Source organism: Canis lupus, chromosome 11 (genome assembly GCF_003254725.2).
Source record: "Canis lupus dingo isolate Sandy chromosome 11, ASM325472v2, whole genome shotgun sequence".
Classification (NCBI taxonomy): Eukaryota; Metazoa; Chordata; class Mammalia; order Carnivora; family Canidae; genus Canis; species Canis lupus.
In genome coordinates, this window is record NC_064253.1 from 12,115,802 (window position 1) to 12,134,796 (window position 18,995).

Here is an 18,995-nt window from a genome sequence, read left to right on the forward strand (position 1 = left end):
TGGTTATCAGCTAAGAGGGAGGGTGGAGGAAAAGTATAGGCAGATTCAAAGAGAAGAGAAGCTCTGAAATGGGTGAAGGTGGTTCCTCTAGAGCAGTGGTTCTCAAAGTCTGGTTCCTGGCCAGCTCCATCATCATCACCTGGGAAAGTGGATTCTGAGTGCTCACCCCTGGACCTCCTAGATCAGAAAGTCTAGAGATGGGACCAGCAATCTGTGTTTTTAACAAGCCTTTGAGGTGATTCAGCTGCTGGCTGAAATTTGGGAACCACTCTTCTACAGAAAGGTAGCAAGACAATATTCTATGGATAAGAGCTTGAATTTAAAGTGAAAACAACTTGTTTGTATTGTGTGGTTTTCTTGCAGTGCTCAGCAGCTGGGTCGAGGCTTGGGTAAGAGATGCTAGGATTCAACCAGAACTTTTGGTGTCCTGAATACAATAGAGGGAGGGTGACTTGTGGGGTCAGAGGTGTTTTAGGGAACTGATAAGGATGGTAGATCATGGAATCTGAAGCTGGACAAAGAGGCTGGACAAGTCGGAGGGGGCTGATGGAAGTGAAAAAGTCCCAGATCAATGGACTGGACTTCTCTCAGTAGACAGCTGATGCCATTGCAAGGAAGGGCTACGTATAGCAGCGTGACGTGGTATGTGAGCTTACTGGCCCTTAGAGAGAATGCTTTGACGATCTGACTAAATGAGTTCTACATAGAAATTCTTTAGAACAAATACTTGGCCTGTGTGCATGCATGTGTTAAGAGGCCAGGAAGTTACAACATAGTTGGATTACATACAAAGTGCAGGCTTTTAAAAATAATAACACAAGTGAAACCATGTAAGAAAATGTTTCCTTTCTTTAAATCAGCGATTTCAATTACTTAGCTTCTGTAATGGTTATTGAGAGTTCCCAGATCCAGTTCCAACAGGGAGCAGGGGTTCTTGCCGCTCACAACACCAAGCACTTCTCAGGTATCAGCAGGGTGTCCTAGAGTTCGACTCAATTCTGACACTGCTTACTCAAAAATACTGTCACATCCCACAGCTTAAGGATTCTGTCCTAGAAGACTGCTTCCCACCCCACTCTTCAGACACCCGTTATAAGCTTTAGTCTCTTACCTGTACTTCTGAGTGATCGGCTACAGATTGGAGGTTCCAATGACCTCTTCTTTAGGTTCACTTCATTTGCCAGAATGGCTCAGAGAACTCAGGGAAACACTAACTCACGTTTACTGGCTTATTAAAGGATATGGTAAAGGCTATCTATCAACCGTCAGATGAAGAGATATGTAGGGCCATCTCGCAAACAAAGGAGGTTCTGTCCTCAAGGAGCTTTCAGCCTAGCTCCGTGGCACGTGGAAGTGTTCTGGTGTGAAAGGTCTTGGGAAGGGAATGAAAGGGAGTCCTCTTGGGTTTTTAGGGGGGCTTCATTACATAGTCATAATTGACTAAGTCATTGGCCATTGGTTGATTCAACCTCCAGCCTCTCTTCTCTCCCAGGAGGCTGAAAGTCCTCACAGTCTAATCCTGTGGTTGGTCTTCTGGGCAGCCAACCTCTGACCTTGGGTGGGTTCAAAATTCTCCATTAATAACAAGACACCCATTTCAACTTTATGGCTCTGAAGCATTTTCAGGAACTATGGATAAAGACCAAATATATCTAAGAAATACATATTTTGGTCATCTGAAGTAATAGGAGTGAATATATATGAAAACTCATATACATTTATATAATGTATATATTAAGTCTATATTTCTTACAAATCATTATATCATAGTCAGAATACATATTTCTTATAAATCTTATCACAGATTGATTTTATTTATCTTACACTCCCACTACTACTAAGAAAAATAATAATATTAGGTCCTTGTGGTATATCAGGTACTGCAGCAGTTTCTTAACTAGCATGAGTCTTATTTCATCATGACTCCAGCATCTGAAACAGATACTGTTACCCTTTTGAAGCACAGAGAACCCAAGAAACTTGCCTCATATTAATTTTAAACAATTTAGGTAAATACATATTTGGAAGTACACATAGTCCCCATATACTGCACCTACCTGCTATCACTTCTCAGTAGTAACTGTGAAATAATGAGTATAGTCTTTCCTTGATCATCAGCTACCTCCAGGTGATCACACCGAGCCGAACCTTATGGAAACACACCCCAAAATTTTTTTTCCAGAAAAATGGGAGCATGCCTGTCACCTGCTCTGGGGTACCTCCCTGGCTCCTTTTCCAGGAAGCACCTTTGGAGCGGGCTGGGGGATGAGGGTTGTTGAGGAGACCACAGCCTAAGATGACTGGTGTAGACAACTAGTGGGGTTGGTGCAGAGGACAGAGAAGGTGTCTAGGCTATCTGCATTGGTCCCTCTGTTGTTATTTGACCCCTGCACCCCTCCCTCACCCCACTGTGTTCCTCCTGCCCTTCCACCTACCTCACTGATGTCTGGCTTCACAGCGGCCTGGGTATTAGGGACAAGCCCTGGGCAGGGAGAAGAAATGAATCCAAAAGTGTTATCTTTAGACCCCAGGGAAATAACTTTCAGCTTCTTCGTCCTCCTTTCTTTTTCGTTTTTAAGATTTTATTTATTTATTCATGAGAGACACACACAGAGAGAAAGAGAGAGGCAGACAGAGGAGAAGCAGGCTCCATGCAGTAAGCTCGACGTGGGACTCGATCCCAGGACTCCAGGATAATACCCTGGGCCGAAGGCAAGCGCCAAACCACTGAGCCACCCAGGGATTCCCCCCTCCTCTTCTTTTTTAAAAAATGAATTAGTGTTTCTCCCTCAAACTTACCTAAGATCTTGAAGATATACACTGCTTAAAGATGTATGTAGTCATTTTAACTTTCTAGAGTATTAGTGTAAACCTTTACTATCTTCCTTTAATTGCTCTTCATAGAAAGCTGTTAAAAGATCATAAAATCTGTGATTCAAGGGACCTGTTTAAGTAGAATTGTATTTTCTTCCACCAGCCAATGCTAAGTTATTCCCCATGGCTCATTCTACAGTGATTTGGACAGTCCTTTGTAAAATAAGTTTAATGAAACACTTTCCATTTCCACAGGGATGCTGTCTGTGATTTGTTTAATAGACCCAATTTGGTAGGATATTTTTCTGGATAATCAGCTTACATTTTTCTTTGTTTAGTTTCATCTCATTAGGTATATGCTTGATTTCTTCACTGTTCTATAGTATTCGTTCTTGGCACCTGCTGTTAGGCGGACAAGTCTTTCATATATTGGTCCTTTTTCTTGCTTTTTATAGATTGTGTAATATATGTGTGAGCCTAATTGCTTTTTCATTTTTCATAGGCTGTTCTTTATGGTATGGACATTTTTAAAGTCATAAGTTAAAAATGGAATATCGGAGTCACTTGGTTGTTTCTCCTCTCTCTCTCTTTCTTTCTTTTTCCACTCAGTATTAAAGTAATAACTTAAAGGTAGAATAGCATAGTTGGGCTTTTTCTTTTCTCCTCTCTCTCTTTGTACGTGTTCTCCCCAGTACTCTGTTCTATGGGCCAAAAATCAGACTTTATGATCTGTAGAAGCAAGAGGTTTCTATCAGTAGGGGTTTGTGTTCTACCACAGATATCAGCCCAAATAAAAGGGCTCAAAATTGAGGCCTGTCTTGCTCAAGCATGCTATTTCTTAAGCACTACCAGTGGTAAATAATTGTGGGTTTGGGTTCAGTGGCTCAGGATTATCAGAGGTTGGATCTTTTTGATTCCTTTGGCCTTTCCCTCATGATCATAGGATGGCAACTGAGCTCAGAAACCACGCTCATGTTTCAGGCAAGAAGAGAGAGGAAGTGGGTAGAGAGATGAGCAAAAAGATGAGGGAGAGCTAGCAGAGCCTGACCATTCACTTTTAGGGAACTTTTTGAATCTTTTCCATCCAGCAACTTCCACTGACATCTTAGTGGCTATATCGGTGTCTTGTCGTGCCAAGGGAATTTGGAAAATATTGGGGGCAGGGGTCTTGTGATTTTGTTGTTATTGTTGTTTGCTTTTTTAACCTTGGCTAATTGTCACACACCCCAACAAAATCAGTATTCCATTAATAAGGAAGAAGGAAGAATGGATCTTGGATAGCAACTGTATAGTCTGAACCATGGCCTCCAGTGGCAGAAGACAAGCAGAAATTTCATGTTTCTGCCTTAAATGTAGAGTATCTTTCCATGCAATCATTTTGTTCTTACTTTCTGAAGATACCTGGGAGTTTATCAGGAAAAGTCTGGTATAATATGAAAACCTTCAGGAAAGGGTCCATGTTCATTGTTGAGTGTGAGTCCCTGAATATAAACATTTGTAATTTAGTCCCATGATACAAGAGCATTTCTCTTGGCTTTAGATTTGGGAGAAGGGCTAGAAGAGTTACATGGACTTTCTTCCGTGGATTTAGAGAGCCGAGTCCTACTTGGACATCCTGTGAATGATTAACAGCTGTGTTACTTTCTTCTCTACTTGCTATTGTATTCTGTCCTCCTTGGTGTAGTCCTGCTGGACTGGTATCCACCAGTGTGTTTTCGGTGAGCAATTTTATTGACTGCATTTTTTTTCTTGCAGCCAAGAGGTCAAGGATCTTTTTCCCCCTTTCTTTATTATTTGCTGCCTAGATGTATTTTAACTTTAGACCTACGAACTGTCGCCATAAGGGCCACTTCTCATTGTTGTGTAATTTCTCTAAGGACTCATTCCTGCCTCTTGAAATAGTCTCTGCTCACTCTCTAGCCACTTCCCTAAGTCTTCCCACTCAGGACCATGCACCATGAGCTCTGCTCATCCAAGGGTCTTAAATTCCTGTAAAACATTAATTGCAAAAACAATAACTGTAGCATTTAAATAGGAGACTCAATGCAATACTTACAATTTGACAAATAGAAAGTGGTATTAGGGGTCTCCATTTAAAAAAAAAAAAGATATTTGCCTAGTATCCTATGTACTTAACTGGTATGCCATAGAATGTGTAGGCCTAAGAATCCCTAATCGATCTGACTACACCACATGAAGCCCAGCAATGCTGAAGCTGGGTCACAGTGTGCAATACACAGAGCAGGAGAATGCTAAATAAATCAGAGGAGTAAATGAGGTAGTGGGACAAGCATTTAAGGGACTTGAAAGAGCAGATTGTTTTCAAGCACTTTAAACATTTTAAAAATGTCAGTTCATCAGCATGCATAGGCTATGCTAATTGTAAATCTTTCATTAAAAACCAGTCTCCTGAGGCTTTCTCCAGGCAACATCTAAAAGCCCAGTTCTGGTTCCTATTTCTTCCTTAAAGTAATAAGAGTAACTTTCCATAAGCATATCTTATAATTTGTATTTAAATTAGTGTCTCTCCCCCCCCCCCCACCCTACTCTCTTATGTGAATTCCTAAGTCAGTTTTGGTTTGCTTTGTAATATACTGTTTTATTCATACGTGTTCATCTCCTGGTCTTAACTTTGCCTTATAGGTAAGAAGTTAGCTTATAATTGCTTTTAGAATGTTTCATTTGTTTGTTTTGTTTTGTTTTGTTTTGTTTTGTTTTGTTTTTATTGGTTCATTAGGGAAATACCTCTTAAAATTCTGGTGTGATCTGTAACCTGTCATTGAGTCACATTGTTATTCAACATTTAATTAGGTAATTGGAATGGATATAAAGTGCTTGAAATGTGGCTTAACAGTATTTTCAACCAGTTGAAAAGAATGGAGCTGGTCAGAGATTGTCAAATAGGTTTTGAAGTGTTAGGAGGCCAGGTCCTTTTGGATTATGCTTTTGTTTTTTCAGATTTTGTTTGTTGTTATTGCTGTTTAAATATAAGGCAGAGATTAATGGAATTTATTGCTTTTCTTCTTCTGGGAGTTTTTACATACTTGTAAGACTTAGTTGAGATGTTAAGGTACATTGAAAATCCAAGGAAAATCAGGACTGTATTTTAAGGAAGTCGATTTCATTGGCTTCCTTAAATTTATCTATGGGATACATTAAAGTTATAAATACAGTGGGAAAATATATATTGGGAAAGATTATGATTCCAATTCAATTCACTAAGAAAAGAACTAAACCGGCGGCATTGTCCTGTTGTACATGCAGTAAATGTCAATAAATATTTATGGAATGAATGAATGAATCAATGGAGATACCAGTTGAGCAGTAGTTTTGAGGCTGGAGAGCTGACCTGACTGCCCCTCTGACCTCTGAGAAAACTTGCACAGGTGTTTAGCCTTTGTGAGTCTCCAGTTTTTCATAGATAGAATTTGGATAATGACAGTGTTTCACAGTACTATGAAAATCAAATAAGATAAGAAGCTTGGCAGAGAGTAGGCATTAAATAAATATTATTGTACTTTTAAACTTTGAAACTTTCCATATTTGGTAAGTTAAAACTCTTGAAAGTTAATATGACTCAGTCTACTATTAATCATCACAGAGCATGAAATTATTCTGTTTTTTTTTTTTTTTTTTCCCACAAAGATAGTTTAGCCCATACTGAGGGTTTGGGAGAAGTTTCCTAGGGTAGGTAATGCTTGAGCTGAGACTTGAAGGCCAGGTAGGAGTTGGCCAGTTGAAAAGAGGTCTATTCCCAGTAATGGACCACACCTTTAGTGAAAGATAAATTAAGCAAAGTAGACTAATTCAAAAGTGTGGTTTGGATAGATTGGGTCTCACCACCTCTTACAAGCTCTACTGCACTATATATAGTTAGAGGCAGGGTCTCCTGGCCCAGGATCCTTACCATGAAAAATATTTGAGCATAATGCTCCAGTATGTACACATTTAATAATAACTTGCATACCTATGTTGCTGTATGAATCCATATATCAGAATTAGGATAGATTTATTTATTTTTAATTTTAAATTAAATAGAAATTCTTTTTTTTAAGATTTTATTTATTCACTTGAGAGAGAGAGAATGAACCATTGTTCATTCAGGGAGAGGCAAAGGGGGAAGGAGGGAGGGAGGGAGAGAGAGAGAGAGAGAGAGAGAGAATGAATCAGACTTCCGGCTGAACAGGAAGCCCAATGTGGGGCTAGATCCTGTGATAGACCCTTGACCAATTGAGCCACCTAGGCTCTCTGAAAATCAATAGCAATTCTAATACTTGTTTTCCTGAATCATAGGTGGTGATCTTGCTTAATATCCTACATGCCTGTAACTTACTTTAGAGACCACTGGTCTAGGAAAAATGTACTGAGCAGAAGCTTTCCTCACACTTCCCACCCATGTTTTTTTTTTTTTTTAAGATTTTATTTATACATTCATGAGAGAGACAGAGAAAGAGGCAGAGACATAGGCAGAGGGAGAAGCCAGCTCCATGAAGGGAGCCTGATGTGGGACTCAATCTCTGTACTCCAGGATCACGCCCTGAGCTGAAGGCAGACACCCAACCGCTGAGCCACCCAGGTTTCCCCTTACCCATGTTTTATGAGAGTTTAAGGTTTATATTTTCAGTATCTGCAGGGCCTCATAACTTCCTATCTAAAAAGTTAGCATAATCATTGACTCAATGCTGATTGTATCCTGGGGATCCCAATCAGGGATCTGCTGCTTCCTAGAAATATAACCACTCAGAAAGGACATATCTTGAACCTGGCCTGACCTGTCCCACAAATAAAGCCCTGTTGAGATGAGCTCATGAACCAAAACTACAAAACATGGAAGAAAACAAACAGCTATGAGTGGGAGTTACTGGACACAAAACAGCAGGATTAAACCCCAAGAATTTCAAGTAAAGGACAATTTTATGAACACCAAAAATGAAAAATTTGTGAAATAATTGAAGGCATAAGAAAAGATCAAGCTTCAGAGAAAAACAGACCAGGCTAACTTGGAAAAGAACCAGTAAGAAATGAAAATACAGTCATTAACGTTAACTCGATGGCTTGATTAAGAAGTAATTTAGAGGTAGCCAGAGAGAGGATTGAATGAGTGGTCACTGGGTCTGAGGGGCACTCTTGCCATTTCAGTTGTAGACAACATGTCAATCAGATCGTGTCATGTGTACTGAGATACTCCACCTACCATTTAACTGCTAACACCGCTCCCTGGCCCCTAAATCCACAGAAGGGAAAGAGCCAAATCTGTGACATGACCCAGAAGCCCCACCAGCCTCTCCAGCTCTGCTTCAATGTTTTCTCAGCCACCCTGGCGTCGGTTTTTCTAATACCACCATGCTTCTACCTTTGAGCCTACTGTGCTTTTGGCTGTGATTATTGGAACACCATTCATTTTCCTCACTAGATGGTATGTCCTGGGTGGGCAGAACCATGTTTGTTTGGCCAGCCATCGTACCAGTGGTTGTACATAGTAGGTGTTAGATAAATATTCCAGAAACACACAGAACATAAATTTTGATACTAAAAGAGCTAATCATGTTGTCCCGTGATTAGTTTTGTCTCTTTAGCTGTATTATCAGGAATGGTATTTCTTCTTTCAAATCCTAAGCCAAATTACAGTATTTCTTTTCACAGATTTTTTTCTTCTTTTTTTTGCCATTTTAAATAGACCCTTGTCAGCATTCAGCTTCTAGGGCAGGTCTTCAGATTTCTTGCAAGGTAGTCTATAAAGTCCTGTGAAACCATAGCAGTTGTCTGTCTGAATTCTGTGAATTGTGCAATTTTTTTTTCCAGGCACAGAGTTAGGAGCATCCGGGAAATGGTGTCATGCACAAAAGGAAGGATGCATGGCACTCTGGGTTCTTCAGACGCACATCTGATTTGTATTTTTTTAGGTGGCCATCTGACTTTTTAAAAGTGTTCCTTTGATAACCTTCCCGTGGCTCGTTTTGTGAAATTGAGAGCAAGTGCTGGGGCGTGGGTAAGCAGAAGCCCGACGACTGCAGAGCCTCTGTGTGCTGGTCAGCCTCGATCCCCAGGGACAGTGACACTGCAGCCCACTTACTGCAGTGAGGAGGCATTGATTTTTCTCCTTCCTTCTCTGTGCTTAGCTGCGCCTCTGAAGTGGGTATGGTACGGCGCATCTCTCCTGGTGGGCAGAGGAAAAACTGTCATGAACTTTGTCACCCCAAACAATCGGGCATTTCAAACCCAACTAGATGGAAGGGGAGCCGGGCTTTAAAGCCTCCTGGAAACCTCCCAACACAGTTCAGCGTCCTGGCTGTTGTGACAGAGGTTCCCCGCAGTCTGTAACAAACCTTGATAGACAATGGGGCAGAAACGTGCGTTGTTTCTTTTTTCATTTATTTAATGTTTTGAGGAGAGAAGAAAAGGCTCACATCGGTGAAAACAATGCAGCTTTGTGCAGCAATCTTGGAAGGTTACCAAAGCGGTCCTGTCTAAGTTTTCAACAAGATGTTCCGTTCCTGTTATAATTGGCTGCCGGCTAGGCTTGGACCTAACTAGAATGCCAGTGTTCGATTTCACCGTGTCCTCGGTGGAGATGTGTCACCGTTTATGCTCGCCTTAGTGACAATTTTCTAAAATGGAAACTCGTGGGAAATCATTACGGTGTTTATATGTCTCCCTTGTCGGACAGCGTTATCCTGTGATATTTTACCAGTGTTTTCCACTGCATGATGGCATCTAGTGAAGGTTAAGGCAGAACAGGTCCCTCTGTAATGTTGTGACTGCATTTTACTTACTGAAGAAGAAAAGATAACTGACAATTAAGTATTTGGGATGTCACAGAAAGAACATGTGCAACTAATCAATGGTATCCTTTGGGAACATGATTTTATAAAGCTGATAAGGGAGAAAAATCGGGATTTTGTGATTTGTGTTACATGATGATAATTGCACCTTTTCAATAAAAAAGACATTTCTCCTCGAGTAAACATTGAGCTTGCAGGAGATGCTGGTAGAAATGCTATTGTTTTTCTGCCCCATTCAGGCAATTTTCTTGTAAATGTGTTTGTAGACCAGGAGATTTTTTTCCCCCATTCTTTTAGAATGATGTTTCTGAAGGAATATCTGGTCTGTTTTAAGTAAAGTCCTGTATTATCCTGGAAGCAAGTAACACTATAAAGAATAATGATGATTATTTTTTGCTTCTTACAAGGTAGTTTCCAGGTTTTAATGCTTAGCAGAGTTGGATGCAGTAATAACAGTCTATTACATAGTGTATGACACACTTGTTACAGTTCTTTATTGAACCCCATTTCCCATGTGCATCTTGATAATAATGTGATTTTTAGTCTACATTACTCCCAAGTGATAAATTGCATGGAAATTTCTTTGATGCCGTCTTCTGCTAATTCTATAGCTTCTCCCATCCGCAAGTTTATCAAAGAGCAACTAAAAGACATTCAGAGCTTGATAGACAATGGGACATTATGAAATAAATTTCATAAATTTATTTTTTAATTGGTGTTCAATTTGCCAACATATAGAATAACACCCAGTGCTCATCCTGTCAAGTGCCCACCTCAGTGCCCGCCACCCAGTCACCCCCACCCCCCACCCACCTCCCCTTCCACCACCCCTAGTTCGTTTCCTAGAGTTAGGAGTCTCTCATGTTCTGTCCCCCTTTCTGATATTTCCCACTCATTTTTCTCCTTTCCCCTTTATTCCCTTTCACTATTTTTTATATTTCCCAAATGAATGAGACCATATAATGTTTGTCCTTCTCTGAATGACTTATTTCACTCAGCATAATACCCTCCAGTTCCATCCACGTTGAAGCAAATGGTGGGTATTTGTCGTTTCTAATGGCTGAGGAATATTCCATTGTATACATAAACCACATCTTCTTTATCCATTCATCTTTCGATGGACACTGAGGCTCCTTCCACAGTTTCAGAGCCCAGACTTTTATAGAAGCTCTTGCAATGCAGGCATTTCCTATACATGGGCCACTTTTGCTTGTTTTTGTATGTTTGTTTGTTTGTTGTTTTTTGCATTGGCTTCAATTAGAGATAGACACTGTCTGCTGGTTTGGATAGTCCTTTCTTTCTGTTCCAGCAGCCTTGAAAATCTCCACCCTACTAAAAAAAATTTGAGTTAACCAAAGGACCATACTCCTTGGCCCTGCAACACCTCATTCCATGCTCTCTACCTGCTATTGGGTGATCTCTTATGGAAACGATGTTGAATCTTTTATTCATTTTCATTGCTCATTAGTAGGCCTTTCTGCACTTATTCTTTTTTTTTTTTTTTTCTTTGGGAGCTAGCTAATACCGCATTAAGTGGAGCAAGAGGATTGCTCAGCTCATTTTATAAACCTTCTGGAAGCAACACTTCTTGTTGAACTACCCCTGAGACCTAGAGTACTTGTATGTAAATAGCTACTCTTCTTTTATTTACATTGGATAGTTAATTCTGCCTCTTGTCGTATTTGACTCAGTGCATATCCTTGTAAATTTTAATTTAATGGGATTTATTTCCAGTTTTTTTTCTAACTTGTATTCATTTTGAATTCTCATCTTTTAACTGCATAAATTAGTTGCCCAGCGATGTGTCAGATCCAGTGTCAGAACTCTACCATCGGAGTTATTAGTTAATGGACCCATCAATGCATTGCATTTCAAAATGCTCCTCTCCTAACTAATGTAAAGTACTAGTGCCTCTTCGGCTGGACTCTAACCCAGCATTGATAGAGTTTAAATAATATTTTCCTCCATGTTTTGCTAATTTTGAGAACCATCAGCACTACAGATTGTTAAATTGTAGAATTTCCTATGGAACACACAGAAGCCATGAATATGATCTACTTTCTAAATTCAGTGCTGAAGTAGATTTTGATCTACCCAAAAGAATCCTAGTAGCCTCACTGCCAAATATTTGCCACCACAGCCCAGAGCTGAAAGCATCAATGAATTCCAATCGCAAGGCAGCACACACGCCAGTGGGGTTGTAATTGACAACAGGGTAGAAAACTAGAACAAGAAGGCCAGCGTGCCCTTTGGGGAGCTGGCACACAGCACAGGCCCAGCAGCGAGGGCTGTAGGCACCGGGCCAAATGAAGAGTGTGCCTAGCAGCCTCACTGCCACAGGGAGCTAAAAACAGGTGTCCTTGGCTGGGCTGTCAGGGGCCTGTGAACCCCCTGCCGCTGTCAGTACAAATATATATGTATGCATATTTTTCAGCAAGTGAGATTCTCAGCTTTTATCCCTTTTTCAAAGGGATCCATGAATCATAGAGGGTTAAGAAGTCCTGTTTGCTAGATAGACAATCATCCAAACTTCCAAAACCTGCAAAAATAGGTTATTGGGGATTGATACAATGAAGAGATTGTAAGGAAACAGTGAACATTTATTGAATGCTAATTGTGTTCCAGAGACTCTTGAGGCCATCATCTTATCCTCACGCTAACCCTGAGATAGGTGAAGAGGGTGTTGGAACCCAGGTGTGGCTCTAAACCTCCATACTTCCTACCACACCATCCTGCCTCTCTAAAAAATAGAAATAAGTAACCATTGAAGACTAATAAAAAAATCATGGTAAGCAAGCTAAAATGGAGAAATATGGTTTGATATTCAAAATGTAATTTATATATTTGTATATATTTATTTATATTTATGTATATAAATTTTATTTATTATATGTTTAAATATATTTATTTACCTATTGAATACAGTTGGGTATTTAGACTAGACTGGGGTCCCAAGAAGGTGGAGTGGCCCAGATACAGCTTTAAGAAGGAAGGATCTTTGGGGGACCTGGGTGGCTCAGTCGCCTGCCTTCAGCTTAGGTCACAGTCCCAGGGTTCTGGGATTGAGCCCTGCCTCAGGCTCCCTGCTCAGTGTGTGTGGGGGGGAGGTGTCTGCTTCTCCCTCTCCCTCTGCTGCTCCTCCTGCTTGTGCTTTCTCTCACAAATACATAAATAGAAATCTTAAAAACGAAAAAAGAAAAAAAAAAAAGGAGGAGGGCTCTTCTTGAGTGAAAGCTTTTCAAGAAACAGAAGAAGATGTAAATGAAACAGTCATGAGTCCCCACATTACTGTTGGCTCTCTCAGGGAGTGAGATCATGTGTGTATGAATGGAAAGATTTTGTTAAACTAATTTAATTTCTCTTGTCCATCTCTGTACTAGTCGATGATTGTCACTCCACTTGTATATATTATGTTACATTAGGTAAATTCTATCATTACACTCTATCTCTGTTTGAACTTAAGTATTAATCATTTTCTTACAAACCTTCTTAGCAGACTTTAGGAAATCCTACCACCACATAACTGAATACTTAATTAACCCCCCAACACTACTTTCTTTATACCTCTAAATCCTGAAATCTATACTGGTGACTGTTTTATGAAAAATATTATTTGAGAATTTTCAGGTAACATTTAACAAAAATGCTCACAGGTTTCTGGAGTTTTCTATATTTCTTTTTTTCTTTGCCAGTATATCTTACCTAAAAAAAATGTGATCATCTATGTGGAGTACTCTATTTGGGGAGGCTGAACAGGATTAATTCCCATCCTGGTGTTGTAGTGTAAACAGCTTTTTGCCTGTCTTTTGTCATTAATGATCATGCTGTAGATGTAGCCAGTGCATTGTAAGCCAATCTGTCAAGGCAAATAAACAATTCACCTTGTTAAAATTCCCTAAATCTTGCATTAATAAAACCAAACTAACCCCCTGAACACTCAAGAGATGTCTTCCTCCATACTGCAGTGATGGATGACATGTCTAAAGATCCTGGAAATTAAGTAGTTCAGGTCATTAAAAGTGTCCCACACTTGTTATTGATTTAATTTATTTTAAAAGGTGGGGGTGGAGATAAGAGTGTTACCACCAACCCCCCCCCCATTTTTTTTTAATCTGAAAGCTACCACTTGTACACATAATTAAAACTATTGCCTAGGTGAACAGCTCTGTGTTTGTTACCATATTAAGCTTTATTATTCAAATAGGTATTGTATCATTCTCTTAAACAGATATGTAGAAACATGGAGATAATCGCTATAACTTACTTTATGGCAAAAATTCCTTGGAGTTTCATATATATAATGATTCTTACAACCTTTGAGTTCTGGGCACTGAAATAATGACCTTATAGGCACCCTCAAAATTTCCCCAAGTAGATGAAAATTGAGATGGAGGTCAGTGGAAATAGTGATGAAAGCATGCCTCTGGGAAGAGGAGGGCTTTTTAAATTTTATTTTATGCATTTTTTTGTTTTCCTACTTCTGCTTACTTTCTTACTTCCTCAGTGGGTACAATCGGCTATGTAAGAATAGGAAGAGACCAAGGCAGGGCTGCTGGCTTTCCAGATGACTCCTCTCCAGGAATTGAACAGCAGTAGAAATGCTGGCATAATGTAGGGGTCAGCCTGCATTGCTCATTCCATTCCTATATCCTGAACTGGGTAACTGTTTTAAAACTCTACTAGAAATAGAAAATAATTTACACTCAGCATGTAAATTATGACTAAAAGCCATAGGTTATATAGAATTACATATTTCAAAATATACATAATTTGACCTTTTGTCATTTGTGCCTTATGCATCACATGACATAGCTGCTCTTGATCAGCCGTGTGAGTGATACTTCACCATCCCATCTCATTGGTCTTTAAACAACATGTGGGAGGAGGAGAACTAAGGTAAATGATAAAAATGACCTTTGAAAATAATTCTTACTTCCAGAAAGTATTGTACAATCTTTGATTTTTTTTCCCATGGTCTTTGTTAAAAAAAAGGGGGGGGAGTGGGAGGTTAGGGGCAACTGTTTAGTCAGTTCACATACCGTGGCCCTCTTTTTTAAAAGATAAATACCCAGGAAAATGCACTCTCTCATTCTCCATTAGATTTCCCCTTGCACTTGCGTAATTTGGATAGCTGAGAACTGACATGGTTATGCCATTATGCCAGCTCTTTAGCAGAGCTCCCTAAATGGAAGAACCCGTATAGATTTTTTTTTTTTTTAGTATATACGCTGATTTACACTTAGTGATAAAGTTGTTACTGACCCTTTAAATGGAGCTGTCCAAATAGCAATAAATGTCATTTGATCCTTGTGCCGAAAGAAGTGATAGCTGAGTGGTCTTGGCTAAATCTTCTAGTTCAAAAAACCATGTGTAGTATTTTGTAAACAGTAGTGGGCTCTTTACATGCACAAACACACACACACACACACACACACACACACACACGCATGCATGCACACAGCCCAGACCATTTTATCACCCAGTAAGGAAAATTTGAGGTACATATCTTAGCAGTATTATTGATGTCCCCAGGTTTTTAAAATACCAGAACCTCCATGAAGACAAGAACTCTATCTGGTGGCCCCCTCGCGTGTCTGACTGTCTTACCCCCTCATCAGCATCTGACATGTAGTAGATGCTCCATAAATGCTGGTTGGGAGTATTTGCTGACAATAAAGAGCGTGCTTGTCTCCTGAGTTCTTGGTGGGTGAAATGGAGACCACCATCCCCTATACAGATTATGAAGAATGATGCTGGTAAGAACTTAGATGAATGGTCCTGACTTTTTGAAGTTTTTGCTTTGATTATTGATTGCCTGATAAATTTCACTTTCTAAGTTCTGTTTTCTCCTTTCACAGGCTGTCATTTTGGAAAATGAAGAACTTCCCAAACTGTTCCTTGATTTCCTAAATGTGCGACACTTGCCCTCTCTACCGAAGGCAGAGAGTTGTGGGTAAGAATTGTTGTTCACCTATTGGATGTGTATTTGAAGCCACTCTACAGTCACTTGTTGGCCTAACCAGTAACCCCAGTGGCACTGGAAGGGCCAGCCCGGCCATGCCCGTTCTCTCTGCTGGGACAGCACTTACTCGCCCCCTGCCTGTAGTCAAAGGAATTCCTCTGTAGTCCTCATTCCTGTTTTGTGGCCAAATGACTAAGGCTCAGTAACTCAGGTTTAGACTTAAGGAATTGACTTTTTGAATTACGCTGCTCCACAAAGTGATGTTACCTGATGGGAATTATGGCTCTAGATAGCCTGTTGAGGGACTAATATATGTATTGGTGGTTACTTGAGCAAAGTCTGTGTCCCCATGCATCTACAGTCACATAATCTGGAAGCTGTGAATGACCTTGGAGATGGTTTTACCCAACTCCCTTATTGTAGATTTGAACAAACCGAAACACAGGAACTAAGTGTTTTTACCAAAATCTCTTGCCTTGTAGCTAGCAGAGCCCAGGTCTTCCCAAATGAACTCTCTCTCCCTGCTTCCTCCTACCTCTCCCACAGGACCTGATAATGTGGGGCTGTAGATCTCAGTCCCTGTCTACCAAGAAACCAGACATTTGATATCATCAGCAATTGGGAAATGTTCTTCTGAAGAATGACCTTTGAAACATGCCACTTGCCCAGCCCTGGGCACCTGACTGGTGTAGAGCTAGCCTCTGAAGGCAATCAGTAACCCTCCTGACATATTAAATCTATTTACAGAGAGACACACCATCATAAAGTCTCTGCAAGCCCATGCAGAGAAAAGGGTTTTGTTCATCCTCTTGCTGCCTCCAGACCTGTCCAAAGGACACATACCAACTACCAGAGGTTCAGGTGGACCACACCCAAGTCATGTTAAAGCCCAGCCACCTGCTGGATGAGAGGCTGCAGATACCAGCCCCCCTCACTGGCAGTATTTGAACAAGGCCACTTCCCACTCACCCCAGAGCGAGAATTATATGCACTGTGCTCTCCAAATAATAGGCATTGTCAGCGTGTCCTGTTCTGACTTGAGCACGTTTGCTAGGAGGGTAGGCTTTATACAGAGATGTTTTTAAGAAGAGATTTGAGGAATGACAGAGTGAAATCTTTTCGCCATTACATAAGCCCGAAAGCAAAATCCTAGGTTTATAAGTATCTTCAGAAAATTGAAATTCAGGAATATGGTGGTCTTATGACTCTTTAGAGTGAGGCATGGGTCATGCCGTGACTCTGTCAAGATACTTGTCTTTTAAATATTTCCCAGTTCAGGGCAGCCCAGGTGGCTCAGTGGTTTAGCACCGCCTTCAGCCCAGGGCGTGATCCTGGAGTCTCAGGATCGAGTTCCGTGTCAGAGTCCCGAGATCGAGTCCCACGTCGGGCTCCCTGCATGGAGCCTGCTTCTCCCTCTGCCTGTGTCTCTGCCTCTCTCTCTCTCTTTGTGTCTCATGAATAAATAAAATCTTAAAAAATAATAATAATTAATAAATAAATAAATATTCCCAATTCAGAGCTCTAAGAATACTGGCTATTTTTCCCTTGGTTTGCAGCAACATTCACCCAACTTACTTACATGGTCTTTTTCTTCTTCTTTTGAAAAAAATTCTAGATCTTTTGATGAACCAGAATCTGAAGAATCAAGGTAAGAACTAATACTAACAGATCAAGAGTTACATAAAACCAGGAATAGGACAGTGGTTTTGTTAAGTGTGTAATGCCCGTGGTGTCAGTGTATCAAGTCACGATCTTCTAGAAAGTATTTGTTAGGAAGTTAATTTTAAGATTCTAAATATTTGCTAGGAAGTTAGAGAAGTAACCAGTTGTATCTAGGAGTGAAGGGGTAAGAGCCCTACTTTGTTTTGTGCAAGTAATATGAATACTATTTTATCAATAATTGTGCTTTGAGATTTCAAAACAAAACAAAACAAAACCCAGCCCTTTTCAGCAACGATTTATTGTATAGGTGGTATATCTGCTTCAAATTCCACAAAGAAATGTTTAGAAGGTGCGGGCAGTGCTGGTCTCTTCCCTGTAACTCTGCTCGCTATTATTCACCCACACGGTTTGATACATAAACCTTGAGATGTCCCCACACAGCAGTTTGATCCCCTCAAAGCTAGTTTGTAGTGTTTTCTGTTTACCGTCGTCCCCTGATGCTGACATGCCTGTTCTTGACCTTTCCAGCAAACTGTCCCACCAGCCGGTTCTGCTGTTCCTCAGGGACCCATACGTCTTGCCTGCAGCCAGCGGTAATCAAACCTGTCATCTGCTAACAGCTCTTTACTGATCTGACCCTGCACCACATAAACCACGTTTTTAATACAGGTCTAACAGAGTGACATTGGTCCAGGGCTTAATAATCTGCCAATAAACCAGTGCTCTTGCTGTAAGAGACATTCGGAATTTTAATTGGGGCAGGACTTGCAGCACGAAATGTAATTTTTCTTTCTACCTTACCAGGCAATTTTGAATTAGAGTAATAAGAAGGAAAAATATTTATTGTCTTTCCTTTTCTTTTCTTCTTCTTCTTTTTTTTTTTTTTTCTCTTTTTTTTGGAGGTAGTGTATTTTGATCTGTGCTTGTTTTTTTTTATCCAGATGCTAAGGTTTGATTCCAAGGCTCTGGTCCTTTTTTTCAAATGCTTTTTTCCCTAAAAGCAACATACGTGTATTACATATATATTTTACTTCCATTTAGATTATAGCACCTTAGATGGTTGAGTGTGCATTTTTAGAAATTGAGTACTTAAATATAATGAATTTATGCATGAATGTAATCAATATTTTAGCCTGGCTCTGTCCTTTGTACCAAGAAATTTAAGTTCCTCAGAGTCCTCAAAATATTCTGGTATACACCCCTTCATAAGTACATTCCCAGACATTATATCATTTAAATTTTTTAAAAGCCTTTGGGTGCCTGGGTGGCTCAGTCGGTTAAGCATCTGTATTCTGCTCAGATCATCATCCTGGGTCCTGGGATCGAACCTCTCACTGAGCTTCCTGCTCAGTGGGGAGCCTGCTTTTCCCTCTCCCTCTCCCCACTCATGCTCTCTCTTTCTCGCTCACTCTCTCTCTCTCAAATAAATAAATAAAATCTTTAAAAAAAAATTTTAACAGCCTCACAAAATAAGCAGGACAAAGATCATCATTGGCTAAGCAGAATTGGGGCCCAGGGAGGTCCCTGACTTGCCTCGTGTCACACGGCTGATGGGGAGACCCCTCGGTGCCTAATTTCTCCTTGTGAGCTCTTTACGTAGAGCATTCAGCTCTTGTTTCTGGGAGTAACTAAATAGCATAGCGACTCAATAGCAGTAGATAAATTATCCGTTGAAACCATTCCTACATTCTGACAGTAAAACCTTATCACCAGTAAGAGAGAGGGGACTGTTCTGTAGCAGCAGCATGTATACTGAGATCAGTGACTGAGCTGGT

At 40.3% G+C, this 18,995-nt stretch overlaps 1 protein-coding gene and 1 long non-coding RNA gene across 14 annotated transcripts in view; one reads left to right on the forward strand and one right to left on the reverse strand.

Moving 5' to 3' along the window:
* SNX24 (sorting nexin 24) overlaps window positions 1–18,995 on the forward strand; it is a 159,422-nt gene that overhangs the window by 134,655 nt on the left and 5,772 nt on the right. For all 4 annotated transcript variants that reach the window (XR_007413917.1, XM_025433169.3, XM_025433168.3 and 1 more), the window contains exons 4-6: window positions 15,455–15,549; window positions 17,174–17,206; window positions 17,749–17,813. Coding sequence is in view for 3 of the 4 variants with exons in the window: in XM_025433169.3 (XP_025288954.1) it covers window positions 15,455–15,549; window positions 17,174–17,206; window positions 17,749–17,813 (193 nt within the window). In the remaining variant the exon portion in view is untranslated. The remainder of the gene's footprint in view (window positions 1–15,454; window positions 15,550–17,173; window positions 17,207–17,748; window positions 17,814–18,995) is intronic.
* LOC112650453 (uncharacterized) overlaps window positions 1–18,995 on the reverse strand; it is a 34,153-nt gene that overhangs the window by 6,156 nt on the left and 9,002 nt on the right. For 4 of the 10 annotated variants that reach the window (XR_007413921.1, XR_003130189.2, XR_003130196.2 and 1 more), the window contains exons 2-5: window positions 13,299–13,452; window positions 2,800–2,908; window positions 2,436–2,482; window positions 2,058–2,148 (exon numbers count right to left, since the gene is read on the reverse strand). This is a non-coding gene — a long non-coding RNA (uncharacterized LOC112650453). Of the gene's footprint in view, window positions 1–2,057; window positions 2,149–2,435; window positions 2,564–2,799; window positions 2,909–13,298; window positions 13,453–18,995 lie in introns of all 10 variants that reach the window. The other 6 variants (XR_007413924.1, XR_007413919.1, XR_007413923.1 and 3 more) reach the window with 4 other exon arrangements.